Source organism: Pelobates fuscus, chromosome 4, assembly GCF_036172605.1.
Source record: "Pelobates fuscus isolate aPelFus1 chromosome 4, aPelFus1.pri, whole genome shotgun sequence".
Taxonomy (NCBI): domain Eukaryota; kingdom Metazoa; phylum Chordata; class Amphibia; order Anura; family Pelobatidae; genus Pelobates; species Pelobates fuscus.
This window is the reverse complement of record NC_086320.1, coordinates 235,088,036-235,110,077: the sequence shown is the minus strand read 5'-3', so window position 1 is coordinate 235,110,077 and position 22,042 is coordinate 235,088,036. Positions and strand designations below refer to the sequence as shown.

At 39.7% G+C, this 22,042-nt stretch overlaps 1 protein-coding gene across 4 annotated transcripts in view; it reads left to right on the top strand.

Annotated features, from left to right (window-relative positions):
- Positions 1-22,042, top strand: part of ARPP21 (cAMP regulated phosphoprotein 21) — a 306,084-nt gene that overhangs the window by 115,644 nt on the left and 168,398 nt on the right. For all 4 annotated transcript variants that reach the window (XM_063451958.1, XM_063451959.1, XM_063451961.1 and 1 more), the window contains 3 exons: positions 7,951-8,029; positions 8,423-8,482; positions 10,887-11,027. In XM_063451958.1, coding sequence (XP_063308028.1) covers positions 7,951-8,029; positions 8,423-8,482; positions 10,887-11,027 — 280 coding nt within the window. The remainder of the gene's footprint in view (positions 1-7,950; positions 8,030-8,422; positions 8,483-10,886; positions 11,028-22,042) is intronic.

Genomic DNA, 22,042 nt, shown 5'->3' with positions numbered 1-22,042 from the left:
ACCTAGGGTGTACCTGTCTGCTACTCACCTAATGAATAGTGACAAACACTCTCCCCACAGGCTGGGCATAGAATGAGAGGGTAGACAAATCAGGTTGCCTTATGATACACCACCGTGATCACGCCGGCACAGATGAAATTACAGCTCTAGTCTTAATTGGAGGACTCCTGTTATAAATCTACTTTTCAGTTCAAAAGTTGGTCTTTAAGTTTGTTTAATCAAAAATTGCATTGCCTTGCCTACAACCCGCCTCTATCTTATATAAGCTATGTCTCTTGTACCTAATTGTCAGTATACGTATCCTGTTTTAATGCTATAACTACTTACCCATCCACTGACATACCCTGCATAAGCATGTTTTATTAATTTAAAAATTGTAAAGTAATATCTCATGTCATGATCTTGTCTGCTTTAACTGCCTGTAAATGTTATTGTGACGCAGGGCTGCCTGTTAACCTTTGCACAGCAAAACATTTTTTTTTCAAAAAATTGGTATTCATGAATGAGCTCATTAATTTGGTTTCTTACAAAGCTGGTATTTTGTTCCTGAGCTTCCTCAACAGAGGTTAAGCACTCAAGCACTCATCAATTGGTTCCTTTGCTTTCTCTTCATTTACTGTGGAGTTTCCTCTAACACAGAAATCACTCACTCATAAAACTGTTTACCGAGCTTCCTCTCTTGCTCTCATTTAATTTAATTTATGTTACTAAGATTCCCCCGTTACAGAGGACACATGCTCACATTTTGTTACTAAGCTTTCACTTTAGCAGAGGTAATGTACTTATCAAATAGCTAGTTATTTTGAGCTTTCTACAGGGGTCACACACTCACCAAATTTGTATTTTTTATTTCTCCAATTCATATTGGTTACTGAGCTTCCTTTATCACAGGGCTCTCACATTCATTAAAATCGGTATTAGTTACTGAGCATCATCTTTCACATAAAACATGCATTCATCAAATTCATATTTGTTGCAGTGGTTCCTCTATCACGGAGGACACGCGCTCATCTAGATTGTATTATGTTCTGAGCTGTTGTAGAGTGCACGTGCTTATCAAATTTAGATTTATTAAGTCAAGCTTTTGTCAAACTGCTATTAGTCACTGAGCCTCCTAAGTTACAGAGGACGCTCTCATATCAAATTCATATTTGTTGCTCAGCTGCCTCTTTCACAGAGGTCATGCACTCAGGAAATTTGCATATTGTCCCGAGCTTCCTCTGACAGAGGTTACGTGTTCATCTATTTCGTACTTATTACTGAGCTTCCTCTATCTAAGACGTCACATGCTCATCAAAGTAATATTTGTTACCGAGCTTCCTCTGTCTGTCACGGAGTACACTTGCTCATCAACTTTGTGTTTTGTTCCTAGTTTACTCTTAAAGAGAACACATGCTCATTAAATTGGTATTGGGCTACCGCAGGACTTTGTTCAGAGTTTTGTATAAGAGAGGTCACAAAGTCATCTATTTGTCATCTTGTTACTGAGGTTTCTCTATCGTGTGCTCATCATATTTGGTATTAGTCACTGAGCATCCTCTTTAACAGGAAACAATTGCTCATCAAAGTAATCTTTGTTACTGAGCTTCCTCGATTACAGAGGTCACGCACTCAGCAAATTTTTGTAATTAGTCAATGAGCGTTCTCTTTCAGAGATGAAATGTGCTTAGTAAAATATAACTGGCACTGAGCTTCCTCTATCAAAAAGGACACATGCTCATCATATTTGAATTTTGTTCCTAGCTTCCTCATCTAGTGACTAACTTTTTACTGAGCTTCCTCTATAACAGAGGTCACGCACTCAGCAAATTTTGGTAATTAGTCATTGAGCACCCTCTATAAAAAGGGGCACGTGCTCATCAAATTTGTATTTTTTTTCTAGTTTCTTGATTTAGAGGCTAACTTGTTACTGAGCTTCCTCTGTAACAGAGGTCACATGCTTATCAAATTTTGTTAAGTAGTCACTGAGCATCCACTTTCACAAAGGACACATGCTCATCAAATTATAATTAGTACTGAGCTTCCTCAATCAAGGAGAACCTGCTCAACTATTTTTTGTTGTTGTTCCAAGCTTCCTTTAGCAAAGGTCAAGCACTCATGAAATTGGTATTTGACTACTAAGCTTTCTCTACCATCAAACTCACATTTCTATCTGAACTTCATCAAATTGGTATTTTGTTCTGAGCTTCCTCTAATGTAAAGTCATGCATTTATCTATGGGTTATCTTGTTACTGAACTTCCTCTATCGCAGAGGTCACATACTCATCACATTTTGGTAATTAGTCACCAAAATATAATTAGTTCCCAGCTTCCACAATCAAGGAGAACATGCACTCATCAAATTGTATTTTGTTCTTACCTTCCTCTGACAGAGGCCCCACACTCGTCAAATCGTCATTAGTCACTAGGTATCCTCTTTTTAATAGTGCACGCTCATAAGTTCCTATTATTACCGAGATTACATAAGTCACACAATCATCAATTTCTTATTTTGTTTCTTTTTCGAACGTGGTCTTTATCACAGAGGTCATAAGCTCACTTATAACTGGCACATGTTTACAGAGTTCATGTTTATCACAGAGTTTACATTGTCATTGACTTGAAATTGTTTCTGAGATTAATTTTTTTCTGAGATTACCCTATTGCAGAAGCCACTCCCTTGCAGTTAGCATCACAGATACTGTTTTAAGTGTCTTACATTCTTTTACTTCTTTTTACCACTTTTCATCTACACCTACCTTATTGATCTGCCTATAGACTAGCTAAAGGCACCTTAACTTGTCACATTTCTTTGACATTGGGTTTTCACGCCTACAAACAACAATTTTGACCATGTTATAGAGTTTCTGGAAGTCAGCTGTTTATAGTTTAAAGGTTTCATTCAAGTTTTACAACTAAACATAACGATTCCTATTTACTTTGATTTTGCTAAAAATTCACAACGTCTGAATTTAGCTACCCACTCATAAGCATTATACCAACTCCAGGTGATACCAATTCTGTGCCTACTTTTTAATGGTGGAACAATGTAGCACTGAGAAAGCTGTATACTTCATTATTACACTTGAGTCAAGTATAGAGTTCCTGTTTTCTGTGTTAACTTATCTCTACTACAGATCCTTACTTACACATGTTTAAAATTAACCTACCTGATCAAAACCTCAAATGTAGCCTTCACGCACATCCTTGGGTTCCTTAAAGCATTCTGTCCCATAAAAATGTGATCCTCAGCGATGATGACTTTTCTAGCATTTGTAGCTTTTTTTTTATTTACCCCTGTACTGAAGTAGCTAGTATCTGATTATTAGGAAAGTCAATACTATATCATATGTTCCATTATTTTCACACAAATTGGCAAGTATGTCAGGTAGGCTAGCCCACAGCAGGTCTTCCCAATTTTAATTACTCATTACTACACTAAAAGAAAAAGGGGTGTAGGTTAGCGCTAATAATATATTGGACAGGCAGCGACCTTATAGAGGGTAACCCTCTAACCCTCTATACAAGGAATACAAGGTAGAAAACAGAGAAAGGTTGCGCCAAAGTTAAAAATAATCAGTAAAAACTATACAACAATAAAAATAATAATAATAGTAAATAAGTTCGAATGTGTGTCAGAAGGTCAAATGGTTTTAGTCTCTAATTCCGCTGTGGGGGTGACTTCTCTTGTTGTAATGGTTCACACCGTCTCGTGATATGGAAGACACAAGAAGAGAGGACCAATCGTGCGGAGTGTATTACAGTAAACGTAGTAGTATTAAATCATATGTATTTCACTCACATTTAGATGAGCTATAGCCAGCTCTGGGTTTGTAGGCATATAGCGGAATAATCCCCGCTTACAGGATGTGTTGGTGCTTGTCCTCCAGGGGTTTGGTCCAACTTTCAGAAGAAGAAGATAAAAACAGCAGATAGTGCTCTCTGATGGTATTTTTGGGGTGATGAATAAAATAAGATAAAATATACTCACAAAAGAAGTGCAGGTCTCACTGCACTTTTTGGGTAGCGTTAGTGGTATAATCCCCACTTCAGGATATATAGTATAAAAATGCCAGGAAAGATAGTTGAAATAATAAAAATTATAGTTGTGTATAAAAAATGATAATGGTGCATATATCTAACCAAAAAATCATTCATTATTTTAAAACACAATATAAAATAACCATAACGCGTTTCACCGCTGGGGCTTTATCAAAATGGTATAACATATATCCTGGCACATGAATAGTATATATAGGTACACTAGTACTTTAAAAAATGGCGCCAAAATGACATCATAGTTTGGTGGCCAATCAGAATCATACACTGTACATTTAGAAACGGATTTAAAATTGAGTTTAAAATTTAAACCAAAGGAGTGTATCTTTAATAAAACGTTTGTTTTAGTCATATCTGATCGTTATTTTTTAAAAACGAGGTTTAGAACTTCAGAGGAATAAAGTTTTAAAAATCGCACGTCACGTGACCCGCACAGCACCATGGGTAATGTAGTGCGTCGGTCACGTGATCGGCTTCTGCAAAGTGGGGAGGTCTTGTAGGCAATGCTGACGTCCAGTGAGTGGGCGGCACCTATTGCATGAGGGGCGGATCGTGAAACAACACGTGACCCGCGGCCAATAGGAGGATGGCACGCGGGTCACGTGATCGGCAGATCGGCGAAAGGGCGCATGGGAAATGTAGTTTAGCGCGCCCTTTCGTTAGTAAATCATTATAGACTGATAGTTCTCGGAAAAGACATATTTAAATATGTATAAAAGTTGGTTGAGGAGGTAAATAAATGAATGATTAAATGAATTTACTAACGAAAGGGCGCGCTAAACTACATCCTCCTACTGGCCGCGGGTCACGTGTTGTTTCACGATCCGCCCCTCATGCAATAGGTGCCGCCCACTCACTGGACGTCAGCATTGCCTACAAGACCTCCCCACTTTGCAGAAGCCGATCACGTGACCGACGCACTACATTACCCATGGTGCTGTGCGGGTCACGTGACGTGCGATTTTTAAAACTTTATTCCTCTGAAGTTCTAAACCTCGTTTTTAAAAAATAACGATCAGATATGACTAAAACAAACGTTTTATTAAAGATACACTCCTTTGGTTTAAATTTTAAACTCAATTTTAAATCCGTTTCTAAATGTACAGTGTATGATTCTGATTGGCCACCAAACTATGATGTCATTTTGGCGCCATTTTTTAAAGTACTAGTGTACCTATATATACTATTCATGTGCCAGGATATATGTTATACCATTTTGATAAAGCCCCAGCGGTGAAACGCGTTATGGTTATTTTATATTGTGTTTTAAAATAATGAATGATTTTTTGGTTAGATATATGCACCATTATCATTTTTTATACACAACTATAATTTTTATTATTTCAACTATCTTTCCTGGCATTTTTATACTATATATCCTGAAGTGGGGATTATACCACTAACGCTACCCAAAAAGTGCAGTGAGACCTGCACTTCTTTTGTGAGTATATTTTATCTTATTTTATTCATCACCCCAAAAATACCATCAGAGAGCACTATCTGCTGTTTTTATCTTCTTCTTCTGAAAGTTGGACCAAACCCCTGGAGGACAAGCACCAACACATCCTGTAAGCGGGGATTATTCCGCTATATGCCTACAAACCCAGAGCTGGCTATAGCTCATCTAAATGTGAGTGAAATACATATGATTTAATACTACTACGTTTACTGTAATACACTCCGCACGATTGGTCCTCTCTTCTTGTGTCTTCCATATCACGAGACGGTGTGAACCATTACAACAAGAGAACTCACCCCCACAGCGGAATTAGAGACTAAAACCATTTGACCTTCTGACACACATTGGAACTTATTTACTATTATTATTATTTTTATTGTTGTATAGTTTTTACTGATTATTTTTAACTTTGGCGCAACCTTTCTCTGTTTTCTACCTCATTACTACACTAACTTATTTTCCCAATTATATGGTCTATAACCTGTGACTTCTCAGTAACCAGTAAAATTTGGACCGAAATTTGTTTTTTTTTTTTTTTGCTTAAATCACATTGTTTTGTACAGCAAAAAAAAAAAAAAATACATTGCATTAGGTAAACACAATATAAAAAATCCTGGGAAGTGAGAGGTCCTCTTACAGATGAACTATGAAGCAATATGGGAAACACGATCTGTACCTCTCAATGGGTGCTTGTGTGGTCGTAGAGTGTGGTAACTGTCAAACCCAATAATTAATCACTTTTGTTCACATTGCTGGGTCCATCAGTGAAGCAGGTATAAAAATAATTACTTTGGGACAGTTACAATCAGGATACTGAAGTTTGAAGGCTTCCTCTGGGCAGCATGTTGGATGCTACCTGCTCGCAGTGTGCTTCTATTAATGAAAATAATAAAAGATAAGTCATTTCTAGTCTTCATTCTTCATGTCATTCCTGAAACCTCGTTCCTGCATTTTTTTAGGTTGCAGGGGTGATGTGTACTAATCAGTAAACCCTGTAGGCTTTTTCCTGTTGTGGTTCCAAATATGTGTGTTATATTCTGTGTTTTCTGATTTTCTGACATTGACCTTAGCTTATTTCTTGACCTTTTCCCTGTAATCCTGACCACAGCTAGTCTACTCAATTCTCTGCACCTCTGTTATCCTGATATTGACTTTACTGTTTATAATTCCTCTATTTACCTTGCGGTCAGCCTGGCCATTCTAAGAACTGGTAATTCGCTCAGTACTATTACCTTAGTCTAGACTGATGTGGTATTCTGCATGTTGGAGTACTATATTCTGACAGTTGGAGCCAGGTCATAGCATGGTAGTGGTGCCACTTTTGTGAAGATACTGGAATTAAGTTTTCATTTTCATCTGCATAACACATAAACAGTATTTGTGTAGTTGCATGAAAAGTTCCCCAGAACATTCTCCCCACAATTACCTAGGGCTCACCACTTGCTCCCCTTTAGTAACCTTGTGGAACATGATGCTAATGATCATTCTTAATATATCAAGAGGCTAATATAGCGAATATACTCCAGCCCGCTCCACTACCTGTAAAGATCTGGGGCTAAAGAGTCCCACAACTAAAACTTCAGCCCACAAAACCCTCTGCTAGCAATGCTTAAGGCATTGCGCATTATAGCTAGTCCATGTTTAATCTGAAGATATCACAAAACTAGTCTCTCTAATGTGTATATTATCATAATAATATTGACATGTATTTTTTTTTTTTTTTTTTATTCTATAAGTCCAAATGGAAGAAAGTGAAACTGGGCACAAGCTTTTATAGTCTTCAGCAATATTGTATATTTGCTTAAATAAATGTTTAAAAAAGTTACCAAATTTAATCTAGGAAGAGAGTAGCAAAAGTGAAGCAATGTAAACATCTAACCAAGAGGTTAAAATATTAAAAGGGCACTCAAAGCACCATAATTACTACTGCCCAATATAGTAGCTATGGTATCAGCATTCCCATGTTCTCTTGTTTCTGTATCAAATTATTTATAAGTGGTATGAAACAAAATGAGGGTCAACTGGACACTCATGACCGAGCAACTTCTAAGCATATTGGTATTGTGAAAGTCACATTTGGACAGCATTGATTGGCTTGGTCGTATACATTCTATTGCAAACTAAGAGTTGGAAATATAGTTTATGCATTTCAACTATTATGGTCTAAATTTTGAGATTTGCAATTCTGTTTACTGCTTAGTAATTACACCTACTCTTTATATCATTATGTATATTTATGACTATAAAATTAAATTGCTACCCCAGATTTTGTTTGGGGTTCCTACACCCATGTTCTCTCTTTTTGCAAAATTAAGTATTAGATAAAAAAAAATTTACATTTGAAGTTGTGGTTGTTCACATAATCAAAGGTGTCTGTTTGAGCAGGTTAATGAACTTGAAGCAATCTCTTCTGCAACTGAATTGTGTTTCTTTGTCTTCCTTTTTTTTCTAGAATGTAGCCAAGAGTATACAGATTCCACTGGCATAGATCTTCATGATTTTCTGATTAACACTTTAAAGAATAATCCAAGGTAGTTGATCATTTATTTAATTATATATTGGACTTTGTATTCTATCTAAAATATGCATTGGATTTTCATACTAACAGATGTAACATTTAACTGCTTATTTTAAAAAAAGCTATTTAAGTTCTTAGCGTTCTGAAACAATAGGACATTTAAAATGAGTTAGCAATTTTTGCTGAGTGCTGCATATACCCATAATTAAATGGATTGGTTTTCTTATAAAGCTTTCAATAAAGTCAATATATGTTTTTTCTCTACAATAAGGCTTCAGACTTAAGCTATCGTTTTACACTAAACACAGAACTTTGTTCTTGCTACAATTGCTACAACTCCGAGTTAAGTGAAAAACCTCAAATGTGTTACCTCAAATTACTTAAACATTATTTTCATGTTTGGCAGGGACAGAATGATTTTACTGAAAATGGAACAGGAAATTATTGATTTTATCAATGACACCAAGTAAGTTTTTTTTTTTTTTTTTTTAGAGATCATCATAGTTAGTTCACTTTATTTTATGTCAATGACAGAGTTATTCACTAAAGTGTAAATTTTACAATTTAGGCCATATATTTAAATTTGAAGAATTCAGATGCTATCTATTTTGTGCTACATTTCTACATGTCCGGCCCTGACAGCCGCTAGAGGTGCTTCCGCGCTTCTCACTGTGATTTTCACAATGAGAAGATGCCAGCGTCCATAGGTAAGCATTGAAAATGCTTTCCTATGAGACTGGCTGAATGCGCTCGCGGCTCTTGCGGTAAAGGACGTTTTTAGTGTTTTCGCCAATGATATACGACAGGTTGCTTCCACACTGTCATTCTCTGAAGTTCTGCCTGTGCATAACACTCGGAACAACAGGCAGATGCGTATTAGGGACTTTAACTTGTGGCTTGGTGAATGCTGTCAGGAGCAAGGATTTGGCTTAATTTCTCATGGTAGCTCTGTTTGGAATGGAAATAAACTGTACAAAAAAGATGTTTTCAGTGAGCAATTCAGAGGTTTTGTTTGTATGTATTTAAACTAGAAGGGGGGGGGGGGGGGGCGCAAAAGGGTGATAAAACATCAATCCACTTGCCCCCCAAAACAAGGACAGAAGGTGCCTGTAGCAAGTGTGTTAAAAAATGATAAGCTTAGAGTAATGTCTACTGAAGCTCACAGTTTAGGGAATAAGATCCCTGAAATAATGGCAACTGATAATGTAGATTTAGTCGCTGTTACTGAGACATGGTATAATGAGAAAAATGACTGGGACATAGCAATACCAGGGTACTCTTTATATAGAAAAGTCAGGGAAGGCAAGAAAGGGGGAGGGGTGGCCCTGTATGTTAAGGATAGCATAAAAGTTAGTGAGGTGAGCATAGAGTCTGTTTGGATTACGTTAGAATTTGGTAATCACACAGTAACTCGTGTAGGTGTGATTTACAGGACTGGCCCCCTGGACAAATAGAACAGTTAGATAAACTACTAGTTGAGTAAATAGTTAAAATGACAACGAAGGGTGAAGTTATTATCATGGGAGACTTTAATCTTCCAGATATGAACTGGAAAACCAAAATAGCTGCTTGTACCAGGAGCACACATATTCTAAATTCCCTGCTGGGATTATCTCTAAAACAAGTCATTAAAGAGCCAACTCGTAAAGAGGCCATACTAGATTTAGTGTTAACAAATGGAGATTTGGTATCAGATATTACTGTAAGTGAAAGTTTAGAATCCAGTGATCATCAGTCAGTGTGGTTTAATATAAGAACAGTGACTGAGTCACACCACACAAAAACAAAAGTTTTAGACTTTAGAAAAACAAACTTTTCTAAAATTAGAATATGTGTAAAGGAGTCATTATCAGACTGGAGCAATTTAAATGGAGTCCAAGAGAAATGGGATTATTTAAAAGTTGCACTGCTGAAGGCAACAGAAAATCGCATTATGCTTGTCAGTAAAAGCAAAAAAAAATTCAAGAAACCACTGTGGTACTCCGCAGATGTGGCCAAAATAGTAAAAAACAAAAAGTTAGCATTTGGTAATTATAAAAAAAACCCAGAGTGAGGAAGACAGAATGATCTATAAGATTAGGCAGAAAGAGGCTAAGCAAGTTATACGAGCTTCCAAATCACAAACAGAAGAGAAAATAGCACAGTCAGTAAAAAAGGGGACACATTTTTGTTTAGATACATGATTGATAAAAGGAAAGTAAACCATGGATTAGTTAGATTAAAAACAAAAGAAGGAAGGTATGTAGAAGAGGATTAAGGTCTACCTGAGTGCCTCAATTAATATTTTTGTTCAGTATTTAAAAATGAAAATGAAGGAAAGGGGCCTCAGTTAGGAAAAATGATAAATTAATTATTTGTTTCAAGTGAGTTTACAGAGGAAGCGGTTCAATTTCAACTGTCAAAAGTAAAGACAAATAAGTCAGTGGGACCCGATGGAATACACCCAACGAATACACCCAACGTTAAGAGCTTAGTGGTGTACTAGCAAAACCATTAACAGATTTATTTAACCAATCATTGTTAACAGGAGTAGTCCCAGAAGATTGGAAGTTAGCAAATGTTGTGCCCATTCACAAGAAAGGTAGTAAGGAGGTTTAAAAATAATATCAGGAAGTATTACTTTACTGACAGTGTAGTGGATGCATGGAATAGCTTTCCAGCTGAAGTAATAGAAGTTAACACAGTAAAGGAGTTTAATTAAACATGCATGGGATTGGCATAAGGCTATCCTAACTATAAGATAAGGCCAGGGACTAATGAAAGTATTTAGAAAATTGGGCAGACTAGATGGGCCGTATGGTTCTTATCTGCTGTCACATTCTATGTTTCTATTAGTATGAAATAATATTTATGCCTTCCTTTCATTTCAGTAACCTTTATAAAAAATTCCCTCAAATGTCATCATATCAAAGGATGCTTGTGCACAGGGTTGCTGCTTATTTTGGCATGGACCATAATGTTGATCAGACTGGGAAGTCTGTTATAATTAACAAAACCAGCAACACTCGGATGTAAGTAATAAACAAATCTGTAATATTTCTAAATTATACATCAAGTAATAATTTACATGTTTATTTGTGAAGATAATGCATAACTGTGCACTGTTGTCATCTGTTTGACTATAGTGTCAGTATGATAGATCATGTAACTTTACATTTTTAATGTAATTCTGAATGTTTGCTACTTCAATTAGATATTTTTTAGGGCAGTGACAGATGCTTGATGTTATAATGGATTTTAGACAAATTGAGATGTCTTATGTAGCTCATATAAAATCACGTAGGTTTAACCTGCCAGAGAATTTGTGTTGATGTAGTGATGGGATATTATTATGGGCAGTCATGGTCTAGAACTGGCATAGGATGACGGAGTTTAATACAGCGTTTTTAAAATGTGTTAAAATAAACGGATGATACACTGATAACCCAATGACCTTACACACTAACTATAGATACATTATGCATGGCCCATATGCACCATACTTCTGGCAAAATTAAATGCATTATAAATGCACAATGACCCCCAGAATAGCTAGCATTAAAGTGTATAGAAAACACAGCACCTTTTTTAACAGCCCAACTGCATATTGTTGTATTCTGCCTGTCACAGTCTAAGAAAATGGAAGATTAGCATCAAATGATCAGGTTTGCCTAAAATTATATTATGCACACTCGTTGCTTTATATGTTGTCAAGGTTTCAGTAAGTTTAACCACAAATTACAAAAATGTTACCCTGTTACAGGCTAGCAGAAGGTTAAGGATGCAGTAAACAGTGTGGGGATCCCCATAAAACACATTGAGTAACTTAAAAACATTGGAATGAATATTAAAAACAAGATAAGATATGATAATAAAGCCTGTACATGAAAACAACATCACATAGAAGAAAATTATGTACAGAAATGACACATCCAGAAAGTGAAATTGCTTCCTGGTGTAATCCATTTTGAATTTATTAACAATACCTCTGGAACAAGAATATACAATAAGTATCACTTCTATTATAAATGTCACTTCTAAACTACCATCATTTGCATTTAGTCTTACTTTACTTGGAATGTAATAATTAACTAAAAATAAAGTAATCGTCAGGATAATATTTTAGCTTCTACTGCCCACAATCCTCCTGTGTCTTCATCTGGGGAAGAGAGTGAAGAGAGCAAAGATTTGGTAAGAGGAAGTAATGGCAATGGTATCTTCTCCCTAGTCTCCAATCAACCCTTTGCAGCAGTGCAGCCACCTCAATATCATCACATTGGGCAGTCCTCTCATTTTGGCCTCATGTATTGTTACTCTAAGCTTATTATCAAGAATCAAGGAGTTGCCACCTTAATCTCATAGAGACCCACAATACTGGAAAGTCATCATGATTAGACAAAGGAAAGAGAGAAACAGGAGAAAGGTGGGACCGAAACAAAGCACATTGTCAACGAGTGCCTCACCAATTTGCTTAAAAGGCTGGGGAATATTCACTCACTCCATGACAGACTGTCTACAACAATCTCAAAATGCCTTATTGGAGATGAGAAGGCTGGTTGGTCCTATATAACACAGCAGTTCACATTTACAACTAATGGCTTAATCTGTGAATTCCAAGAATCACAAGAAAGTCACAAGAATTGCACAAAGAGCAAGAAGTAAAATAGGTAATTTCACATCCCCCTAGCAAAATAAAAAAAAACTAGCCTCTACTCAATTTAATTAAAAAAAAAAGGTTATATGTTATTTGCTTAATTGCATGGTAATAAAATCAGGTTTGGCTAAAACTCAAGCTGTTGTTTCCTACAACACTCATTTCACTCATATTGATCACACATTGTATTAGGTTACGAATCTGTGCCACAGTAATATGTCATGCACTAATGTAGTCAACGGCAGCATTTACGTAAATGTGTTACATGTGCCTGCTACTACTTGTGCAACATCACTTCACTTCACTATAAGAAGTTAGAGGAAACAGAACTCATGGACTGTACATTTAGCTATTGCTTTTATCAATATTTGCAAGTGCTATTGTGGGGGGTCATTACCTTAAGTCTTTTTAACATCTTGACCTCCAAGATGGTTGTAATAAATTAATATTTATTATTAGATTCAAATGTTGGTTTTAACAATATGTGTGGTCTCTAACATTTTATAACCTGTATACAGTGTTAATAATATTCATACTTGTTTCCTGCAAGAAGGCTGTATCAAATTGAAATTGTTATAATGTTAAAATGTTATTTTCTATAAAATATTCTAATAGGGCTACATATATACTGTACAGGTTAACATGCAAAGATGAATGATCCCTGTGCTTGCACTTACCCAGTCTAGCCTCTTGAGTGGCAGGGATGCTATGTGGGCGAACTAGAACTATGTTTACACCAATTGTTCTTGAAACTGCAACATACAATGATGATTGCATCTTATATTCATGTAGTAAAGCACCAGCACTGTGGTGCATCGAGACATGAATCTGGTCTTAGTTATTAGCCCAAATGCACTTTCATGATAATTCTAGGAGGTTTAGACATTGAAATTAGCAGCCGTGTTCTACACTGACAGCTTGTGTCACTTATGCAATAGAAATATAATAAATAATACTAAATTTCTGTCTGATGATGTAAGCATCTGTATTCTGCCATAAAATTTTGCAATGTAATTGGTGAAGCTTATCTTGGTATCACTGACCATCTGGAAGGAGATATATAGATAGGATGCTCTGTAACTTAAGAAGTTGTCATAGACCTGATGAGTGATAACGACTAAATATATGCAGTCTATTGCCCCATTACATTGGGAATACCTCACTGTGTATAAATTGTGTGTGAGAAAAATGGAAGAATCTCTGGATACATTTTTTTTTATGACATCAGACTCTACATGCAGTGTTATTCAGAATGTATGTTTGGTTATTCCAAAGGAAACCCTGATAGTTTTCCTTTGGAATATCCATACCAACATCAAGGTCCAAGGAAATGCAACACATATATCATTTCTATAGTGTGTTAAGTGTGAAGTTGATCATGCTTGGGATGTTGGTCATTTGTATTATGTTAAGGTTAGGTGTAAGGTTTAGTATATGAGTTCGTTTCACCACATGGTTAGGTTAGGTTAGGTTAGGTATATTGTTATGATTTGTTTTGCTGTTTTTGTTTTTATTTGTGCACTAGTGTGTTTTCAATGTTGTTTTAGGTATATGTGTAGGATATTAAAAAAAAAGCTTGTTTTGTACTTCCCCCAAAAAACAACAACCAAAAGCAATATTATTTAGGGATACCCCTAAAAATAAGAGAACAAACACAAATTCTAGTTTTCTTTTTTTCTTTGTTCAGGACTTGGACAATTGCCTCCCTCCTTAGGGGTTAATATTAGCAAAAAAAATGTGATCATCATACAAGCAAATTCTAATTTAAACTATTTAGTAAGACTCTATATATGAGTGTGAAAAGGAAAAGAACACAGCTACTTAGTGATAACCATCTAAAACTTAGAGTACAGTAAAGTTTAACTACTTTAAAAACCTCAGCTAAACTTGTCATGTCAGGTGCATTTCCTTTTGAACAAATGTTCTCCTCTTTGGATCTATAAGTGTCTATAGATCCAAACTTCAACATTTATTTATTTATAAAATATTTTACCAGAATGGATACATTGAGATTTCTCTAATTTTCAAGGATGTCCTGGGTCCACAAAACATTGCATTGCTACAATAGGATACAATATTACAAAAATAGAATATACAAACAAATTGAATACATAACAGGTAATAAATATATTTAAACATGAGAGGAACATTCTGTGCTGAGGTATATTGCCATAGATCTTGTAGTGAAATTAACCTTGAACTGTCACCCTTATTCCTGCTATGGGCTGTCCGCATCTTGTCCCCCCTGTTATATTTCCTATGTTTCACGCTCATAGTCCCCGGATCATCTTGTTATGTCACCTGTTCGTCTGGCGGTTCAGTAAAATAACAGCCATCTCGCCTATTAACACTGTCATGTTCGACAACCGAACCAATTATCAAATGTCAAACCACCCATATGGGGAGTGTGCCACTTGTTAACCCTAATAACCCCTGTTCACACATCTACAAACCACAATTCCATGAACGTTCCAAATGGTCGGCTGGGTGGCCGCTGTTCGTATGTGCGAACACGTGACAGCGGCCATCTTGTAATATGAACAGAGACAGCGGTGTTTGGTCGTCAAGTGTATAGAACTAAAGTCGGACACTCGACGGCGCGAACACCGCTGGGACTTCCACCTTACATTATATTTGTGGGGATTCCAGCAAACAGAGTGGCGTTCAGGGGGAGCAAACTCTCGAACAAGATACACTTAACGAATGTACGCACGTACAGTTTTGGATTGGTTTTTCAGGCAGTTTATACTCCTGAAAGAGACCGACCGCACAGCCTGATTTTATGGAACATTTTTGGGCAGGCGCCTCGTGGCGATCGGTCTAAACTATACCCCGGTGGCATTTTGCCTGCGTTTGTGGGACTTGAGCGCTTTACGGATATGTTGGGCGCTCAGATCCAGGCTATCTGGGAATATAGGACTTAAGGGGGTACCTTGTGGGGAAATATATGTTTTGGGGTGATTACTATTGTCCTGGACCTGAGAGTTAATGTAATTCTATTGTATACTTTGTCTCAGTCTACTCTCAGGTCCAGTGGGGAATGCCCCTGGAATGTGTAATTAGAAACCCCTTGCATGGGGATTTTCATAAAAGGCTGTGTGTCGCACCATTAAAAGCAGTCATACCCTCAGGAGTGTCGTCCAGTTGCTGGAGAGAAGGTGGGAGATTCCTGGAGAATTTTCCTGTATTTGGATGTTCCCTTGCAGTATTCTACTTGTTCCTGAATGTATTTTGGAAAAAACAGTGTAGGAGAGTCCCTGCTAGGACTAGGGCTATGCTACATTGGTTGGCAGAGTCAGGATCCAGAGCTCACAGAGGAACAAGTACCAGTGAAGTAGCAATGCCAAATGGACCATGGGTGGAGATTGACTACTCCATTCTAAAATGGTCCATGCTAAATGATCTCCTAGAAGCAAGAGGGATAGCAGCGAGTAAGAAAAAGGCTACCCTCGTTGCTGTAGTGATGGCAGAATGCCGAACAGAGCGGTTCGGCACAAGAACGGGAACAAACAGAGTTCCAAAGGGAATTGCAATTTTGGTTGTCATTTTAGAGTGAAAATCAATCCACAGAAATTATTGCACGAACCATGTTAGAGGTCCAGAAATTTGTGCTGAGGCAAAGAGACCAACAAACGCCTGAAAGAGCACAAGCAGTGACAGTGGTGCAAACGGGTAAGCCCAAAATACCCTACAACGCTTTTAAAAACTATGTGGAGGCAGAGGAGAATATTGATGCATTCCTCTAGGACTTTGAAAGACAATGTGCCCTACATAAAATTGTTTTGGAGGAATGGGTTCTCATATTGGCAAGCTGGCTATCAGGGAGAGCAGAAGAGGCTTACTGCACTGTACCGGATGACGAAATCAGGAATTATGGCCGGGTAAAAGAGGTGATCCTCGCCAGGTATGCCATTACACCAGAGACATACCGAAAGCGGTTTAGAGATAGACAAAGATTCACAGACAAAGACAGACAAAGATTCACATGCTGAATGGGCCCTTACATCGAGCTGCCCTTGGGTATGTACAAGCACACAAAGCCCGCACAATTGCTACAATTAATACTAATGGAGCAATTCTTCAACGGACTGGAACCTGACATCCAGGAGTGGGTAAGGGACCGCAATCCCACTTCCATAACTGAAGCAGCAAGGCGGGTCGATGAATATAAGGATGCCCGCAGACAGCAGAGACCAGTCCAGTCCTCAGGCCTGCAGCAACACCTCCCGGGCAACCAGTACCTGCCAGGCAACCAAATAACCCGCCTGCTCAACAACCTCGCTTCCAGTCACAGAATCACATGCAGTGCCACATCTGTAGAAAGATGGGGCAAATGCACCACGATTACCCGCAGAACCGGGACCAAGCTCCATGGATCTGCACGGGACCACCACCACCCGCCAGAGCAGCCACGCACTAATACCAGGCAGAGTCTCCAGCCCAGTATGCCACTCCAGCCCCAGTCATGGAGCACTGGGAAATCCTGCATGAAGCAGACCCACTACAGACACACTGATAATCCCCAATATCACCGGCAGACAGTTATCTTGGCAGGGAAGGAGGTCCAAGGGCTACGTGATACCGGAGCCACCCTTACATTAGTAAAAAGCCACTTGGTGTCGAGCGCTGCAAAAACACAGAATACAGTGGCCGTAAGGGTAGCTGGGGGAAAAGTGTCCCGACTGCTTACTGCCCGCGTACATCTGAATTGTGGAGCGGGGCCTGGAGTGGTGGAAGTGGGTTTGATGCCAGAGCTACCGGTGGAAGTACTGTTGGGGAATGACCTGGGGAGGCTCACATCAGCTTTTGAGCCCCAGGCTACACCAGATTGTTCCCCATCCCTAGAGTGTGTACCCTGGGCTGTGCCCACAGAATTTGAGAATGAGGAGACCACAGACCCCACGTTACAGCTATACAGGGACAGAGTCACCTCTGGCCAGGCAAGGTTAGAGGGAGAGCGATATGTGTGGGATAAGAAGTTGTTGTACAGGGAGTCTGAGAGGAAAGTGGCTGTGTTGGAACTGATCCACACTAGGCAATTAGTGGTACCCCAGAGGTACCGACAGGAGCTGCTACGGATAGCACATGAGATCCTGCTATCCGGGCATTTAGGGGTGAGCTGAACCAGATACCGGCTTACCCAAAACTTCCTTTGGCTGGGGATTTCCCAGGATATTCGGCGCTATTGCCAAACTTGCTATACTTAGCCACAAGGCTAAACTCCACCCTCTCCCCATAATTGAAGAACCGTTCAGCAGGATAGCGGTAGACCTGATGGGACCCTTAGCTAAGCCTAGCCCCTCCGGCAAGAAATATATCTTGACGGTAGTGGACTACACTACCAGGTACCCAGAGGCGGTGGCGCTGACCCACATCCATGCGGAAACCATAGCCGCATGGGATTTCCCAGGGAGATAGTGTCGGATCGGGGTACTCAGTTCACTCAGAGATCACCCAATGTAACGGATTCATCTGCTCATAGAAATGTTTATGATGGTATTTACCGTCCTGACAGGAATAGTTGTGCCCATTTGCAACCATGCGCCCGGATACCTGATAAACCTGCATGTCTAGGGCCGCTGGCCGCTGCGGATCTATGTCACTTTATAGCCCCATGGCCGCCCATGTTGATGACATTTTGGGGTTAAGGGCCAGTTAAAACCAATAGGATAAACAGGAGGGTTATTTAAAACATTTTTACATTCTCTCACTGCCCTGTCGTGGTTTCTGCCTGATGGTAATCCGAGAGTGCGTTCCTGATATTGATATTTTGGTATTTGACTTTGACTTCATCCTGACTCCCCTGATTTCTGGTATCCTTGACTTTTGGCTTTTTCTCATTGTTGTGTCTTATTCTGTATCCCTGACCTCTGCAAGTATTCTGACTATTGTTGGATACGTTAGGTCCGGCCATCCTAAGGTCCGATTAGACATTATCCTTAGTCCTAGGTGTGATACAATTCTGTGTGCTGGGTCAATTAGTAATCCTGACACCCAACACCTCTGGAGGCTGTGCGGCATAAAGCCAATTGTAAACTCCCCTTGTCACCAACGGTCTCTGCGAACGATTCAATGGAACATTAAAACAAATGCTCAGGACGTTCGCAGAGACTCACCGAGAATGGGAGAGATTCATGCCGCACCTCCAGTTTGCTTACCGGGATTTACCACAGGAATCCACAGGGTTCTCCCCATTCAAGTTACTCTTTGGGCGGTGGGTGAGGGGACCCTTAGACCTTGTCCGAGAGCACTAAGAGGGGGATCTTAGCCATGATGGTAACCCCATCATTCCATATGTGCTGGAATTCCATGACCGTCTGGAGGAGTTGACTAGTTCTGTTTGAGAGAACCCCCAGGCGGCACAGAACTGCCAGTGCACTTGGTACGATCGAAGGTGCCAGGGACCATAGCTTTCAGGTAGGGCATAAAGTTTTCATTTTAAAACCTGTCCAGAATGACAAGCTACAGGCTGCCTGGCAGGGCCTATACCAAGTGGTGGAACAAAAGTGTGACACCACTTATGTGATCGGCCCTTGCTCAGGAAGTGGTGGGTGACGCATGCTCCACGTGAACATGCTGAAGCCTTACCATGAGCGAGCAGAGGGGGTAGCAGCGATCTGTGCCCCTGCCTCTGAGGACTTCTACTCACCGAATAGAGACACCAGGTCAACTTCCATTGCGCCTAACCCTATACCGAATCCCGGAATCGGTACGGGAAAGTATGCGCAAAGAGATCCAAGAGATGCTCCAACTCAGCGTTTGTCGCCCCATTCGGCTTATACCAATTTAAGGTAATGCCTTTTGGGATGAAAAATGCTCCGGCTACCTTCCAGAGGATGGTGGACCGGCTCCTAGATGGGTTCCAAGACTATGCCTGCGCATATCTCGACGATATCGCCATTTTTAGCGATACACGGCAGGAGCACTTGGCCCATGTAGGAGCGTCTTTGACATGATCAGGGAAGCAGGTTTTACCCTTAAGCCTGCCAAGTGTAATATTGGTATGGCCCAGGTACAGTACCTCGGTCACAGAGTAGAATGTGGGCAGCAGAAGCATGTGCCTGCTAAGATTGAAGCAGTGGCCCAATGACCAACCCCCTGGATGAAGACGCAGGTATTAGCAATTCTAGGGACAGCCGGGTACCCAATTATAGTGCCCTTGCCAAACCCCTTACCGACCTTACCCGTAAAAACCTGGCCCGTCAAGTAGTCTGGGCCCCGGGATTGTGAGCAGGCATTCCAACAATTGAAACAGGCCCCTATCAATGCCCCTGTCTTGGTAGCTCCCAATCCAACTAAACTCTTTCTCGTCCATAGAGACGCTTCTATGTTTAGATTGGGGCAGTACTGAGCCAAGTCGGGCACGATGGTGGAGAACATCCCGTAGCTTAAATCAGTTGCAAGCTGTTACCCCGAGAAGTAAACTATGCCACCATTGAGAAGGAATGCCTGGCCGTGGTGTGGGCCCTGAAAAAGTTGCAACCCTATTTGTACGGATAGCCCTTCTCTTTGCTCACGGATTACAACCCGTTAGTTCGGCTGAACCGAGTGGCAGGGGACAACTCCAGGCTGTTGTGCTGGAGTTTGGCGCTGCAGCCTTTTGACTTTACGATATATTACCACCCCGAGAAACAGAATTGAAACGCTAACGGGTTGTCTAGACAGACCGAACTTGAAAAATTATCCATGGAGGATCAGACTGTGTATGCCGGCTTGTGGTCACGGGGCAGCAGTGTAGCGGAATGAACCTTGGACTGTCACCCTTATTCTTCCTATGGGCTGTCCCTATCTTGTCCCCCCTGTAATTTCCTATGTTTCGTGCTTACAGTCCCTGGATCATCTTATTATGTCCCCTGTTTGTCTGGCCCTTCGGTTAAATAACAGCCATCTCGCCTATTAACACCGATTACCGAACAAATTACCGAATGCCAGACCAACCATATGGGCAGTGTGCCACTTGTTAAACCCAATAACCTCTGTTCACACCTCTACAAACCACAATTACATGAACGTTCCAAGCTGTCATCTTGGAATATGAACAGAGACAGCGGTGTTTGGTCATCGAGTGTATGGAACTAAAATCGGACACTCGACGGCGCGAACACCGCTGGGACTTCCACCTTACATTATATTTGTGGGGATTCCAGCAAACAGAGTGGCGTTCAGGGGAAGCAAACTCCCAAGCAAGATACACCGTACAAATATACGCATGAACAATTTTGGATTGGTTTTTCATGCAGTTTACTACATCCCCATGTTCAATAACTGGCATTAGCATTTGTTGCACTATTGTTACTACTGTTTCCTTACTGTAGGGCTTAGGCAGGATTTGTTTCTGTACTGGGTACCTAGTTTTGGGTAAAGTTTTGAAGAGATTTTTTCAATGTGAAAGCCAAAGGATAGATTGAGGACTAGCAACATACCTAGATATTTAAAAGAGCAGACTGCTGTCAGTGTGCTATTTGAATTTGTTCTGATACACAGTTGTTGATTTTGTAGTTTACGTAATTTAGGTACAGTTCCAAAGATCACTGTAACAGTTTTGTCAGTGTTTAGGAAGAGTTTGTTATCCACTATCCACTTTTCTACCTCAGTGAATTGGTTTTGGAGCACAGCCTCAAGCTGCGGTAGCTTGGGTTTACTAACGTAGATTACAGTGTTGTCTGCGTACATGTGTAGAGGTGAGGATTTGCAGATCATTTATAAATAATGTGAATAGCAGGGGGCTGAGTATGGAGCCTTGGGGAACACCACAAGTGACTGGAAGAGGGTGGGAAGCGCTATTAGAATTGGCTACATATTGCAATCGGTCTGAAACATATGATTGAAACCAGGTTAGTGGACGATCACCAATGCCAGAGTTTTTAAGTTTTTGTAAAATAATGCTATGGTCTACTGGCAAAATCAAGGAAAATAGCTCCAGTTAAGTCGAATTGTTCCATGCCAATTTGGATGTCATTGCAAACTTTTAAGAGGGCAGTCGTGGTTGAGTAATTTGGACGAAAGCCTGATTGATTAGGGGGAAGATAATTTGATTGTTGATAATATTCACATAGTTGCGTGTGGACGCATTTTTCAAAGATTTATTACAATACTGGGAGCAATGATATTGGGCGATAGTTAGATACCAAAGTATTGTCACCACTTTTACGGATAGGTACAACTTTTGCAATCTTCCAAAACATACATCTAATATGTATACCCCTCACAGCCAGTTGCCTTCCTTCTCCCCTCCAAGTTCCCTTTCAGTAAAATGTTGTCAGTCTATCTTTGCAAAAACCTTTTTGTATAAATAACACATTTTGTTTCAGATGTTCACTGCTTTAAATTTCAGGAAACATCATTGTTAAATAAATGGTTAAAAAAAATGGGTGACAGGCCTGCAGGCTCTGG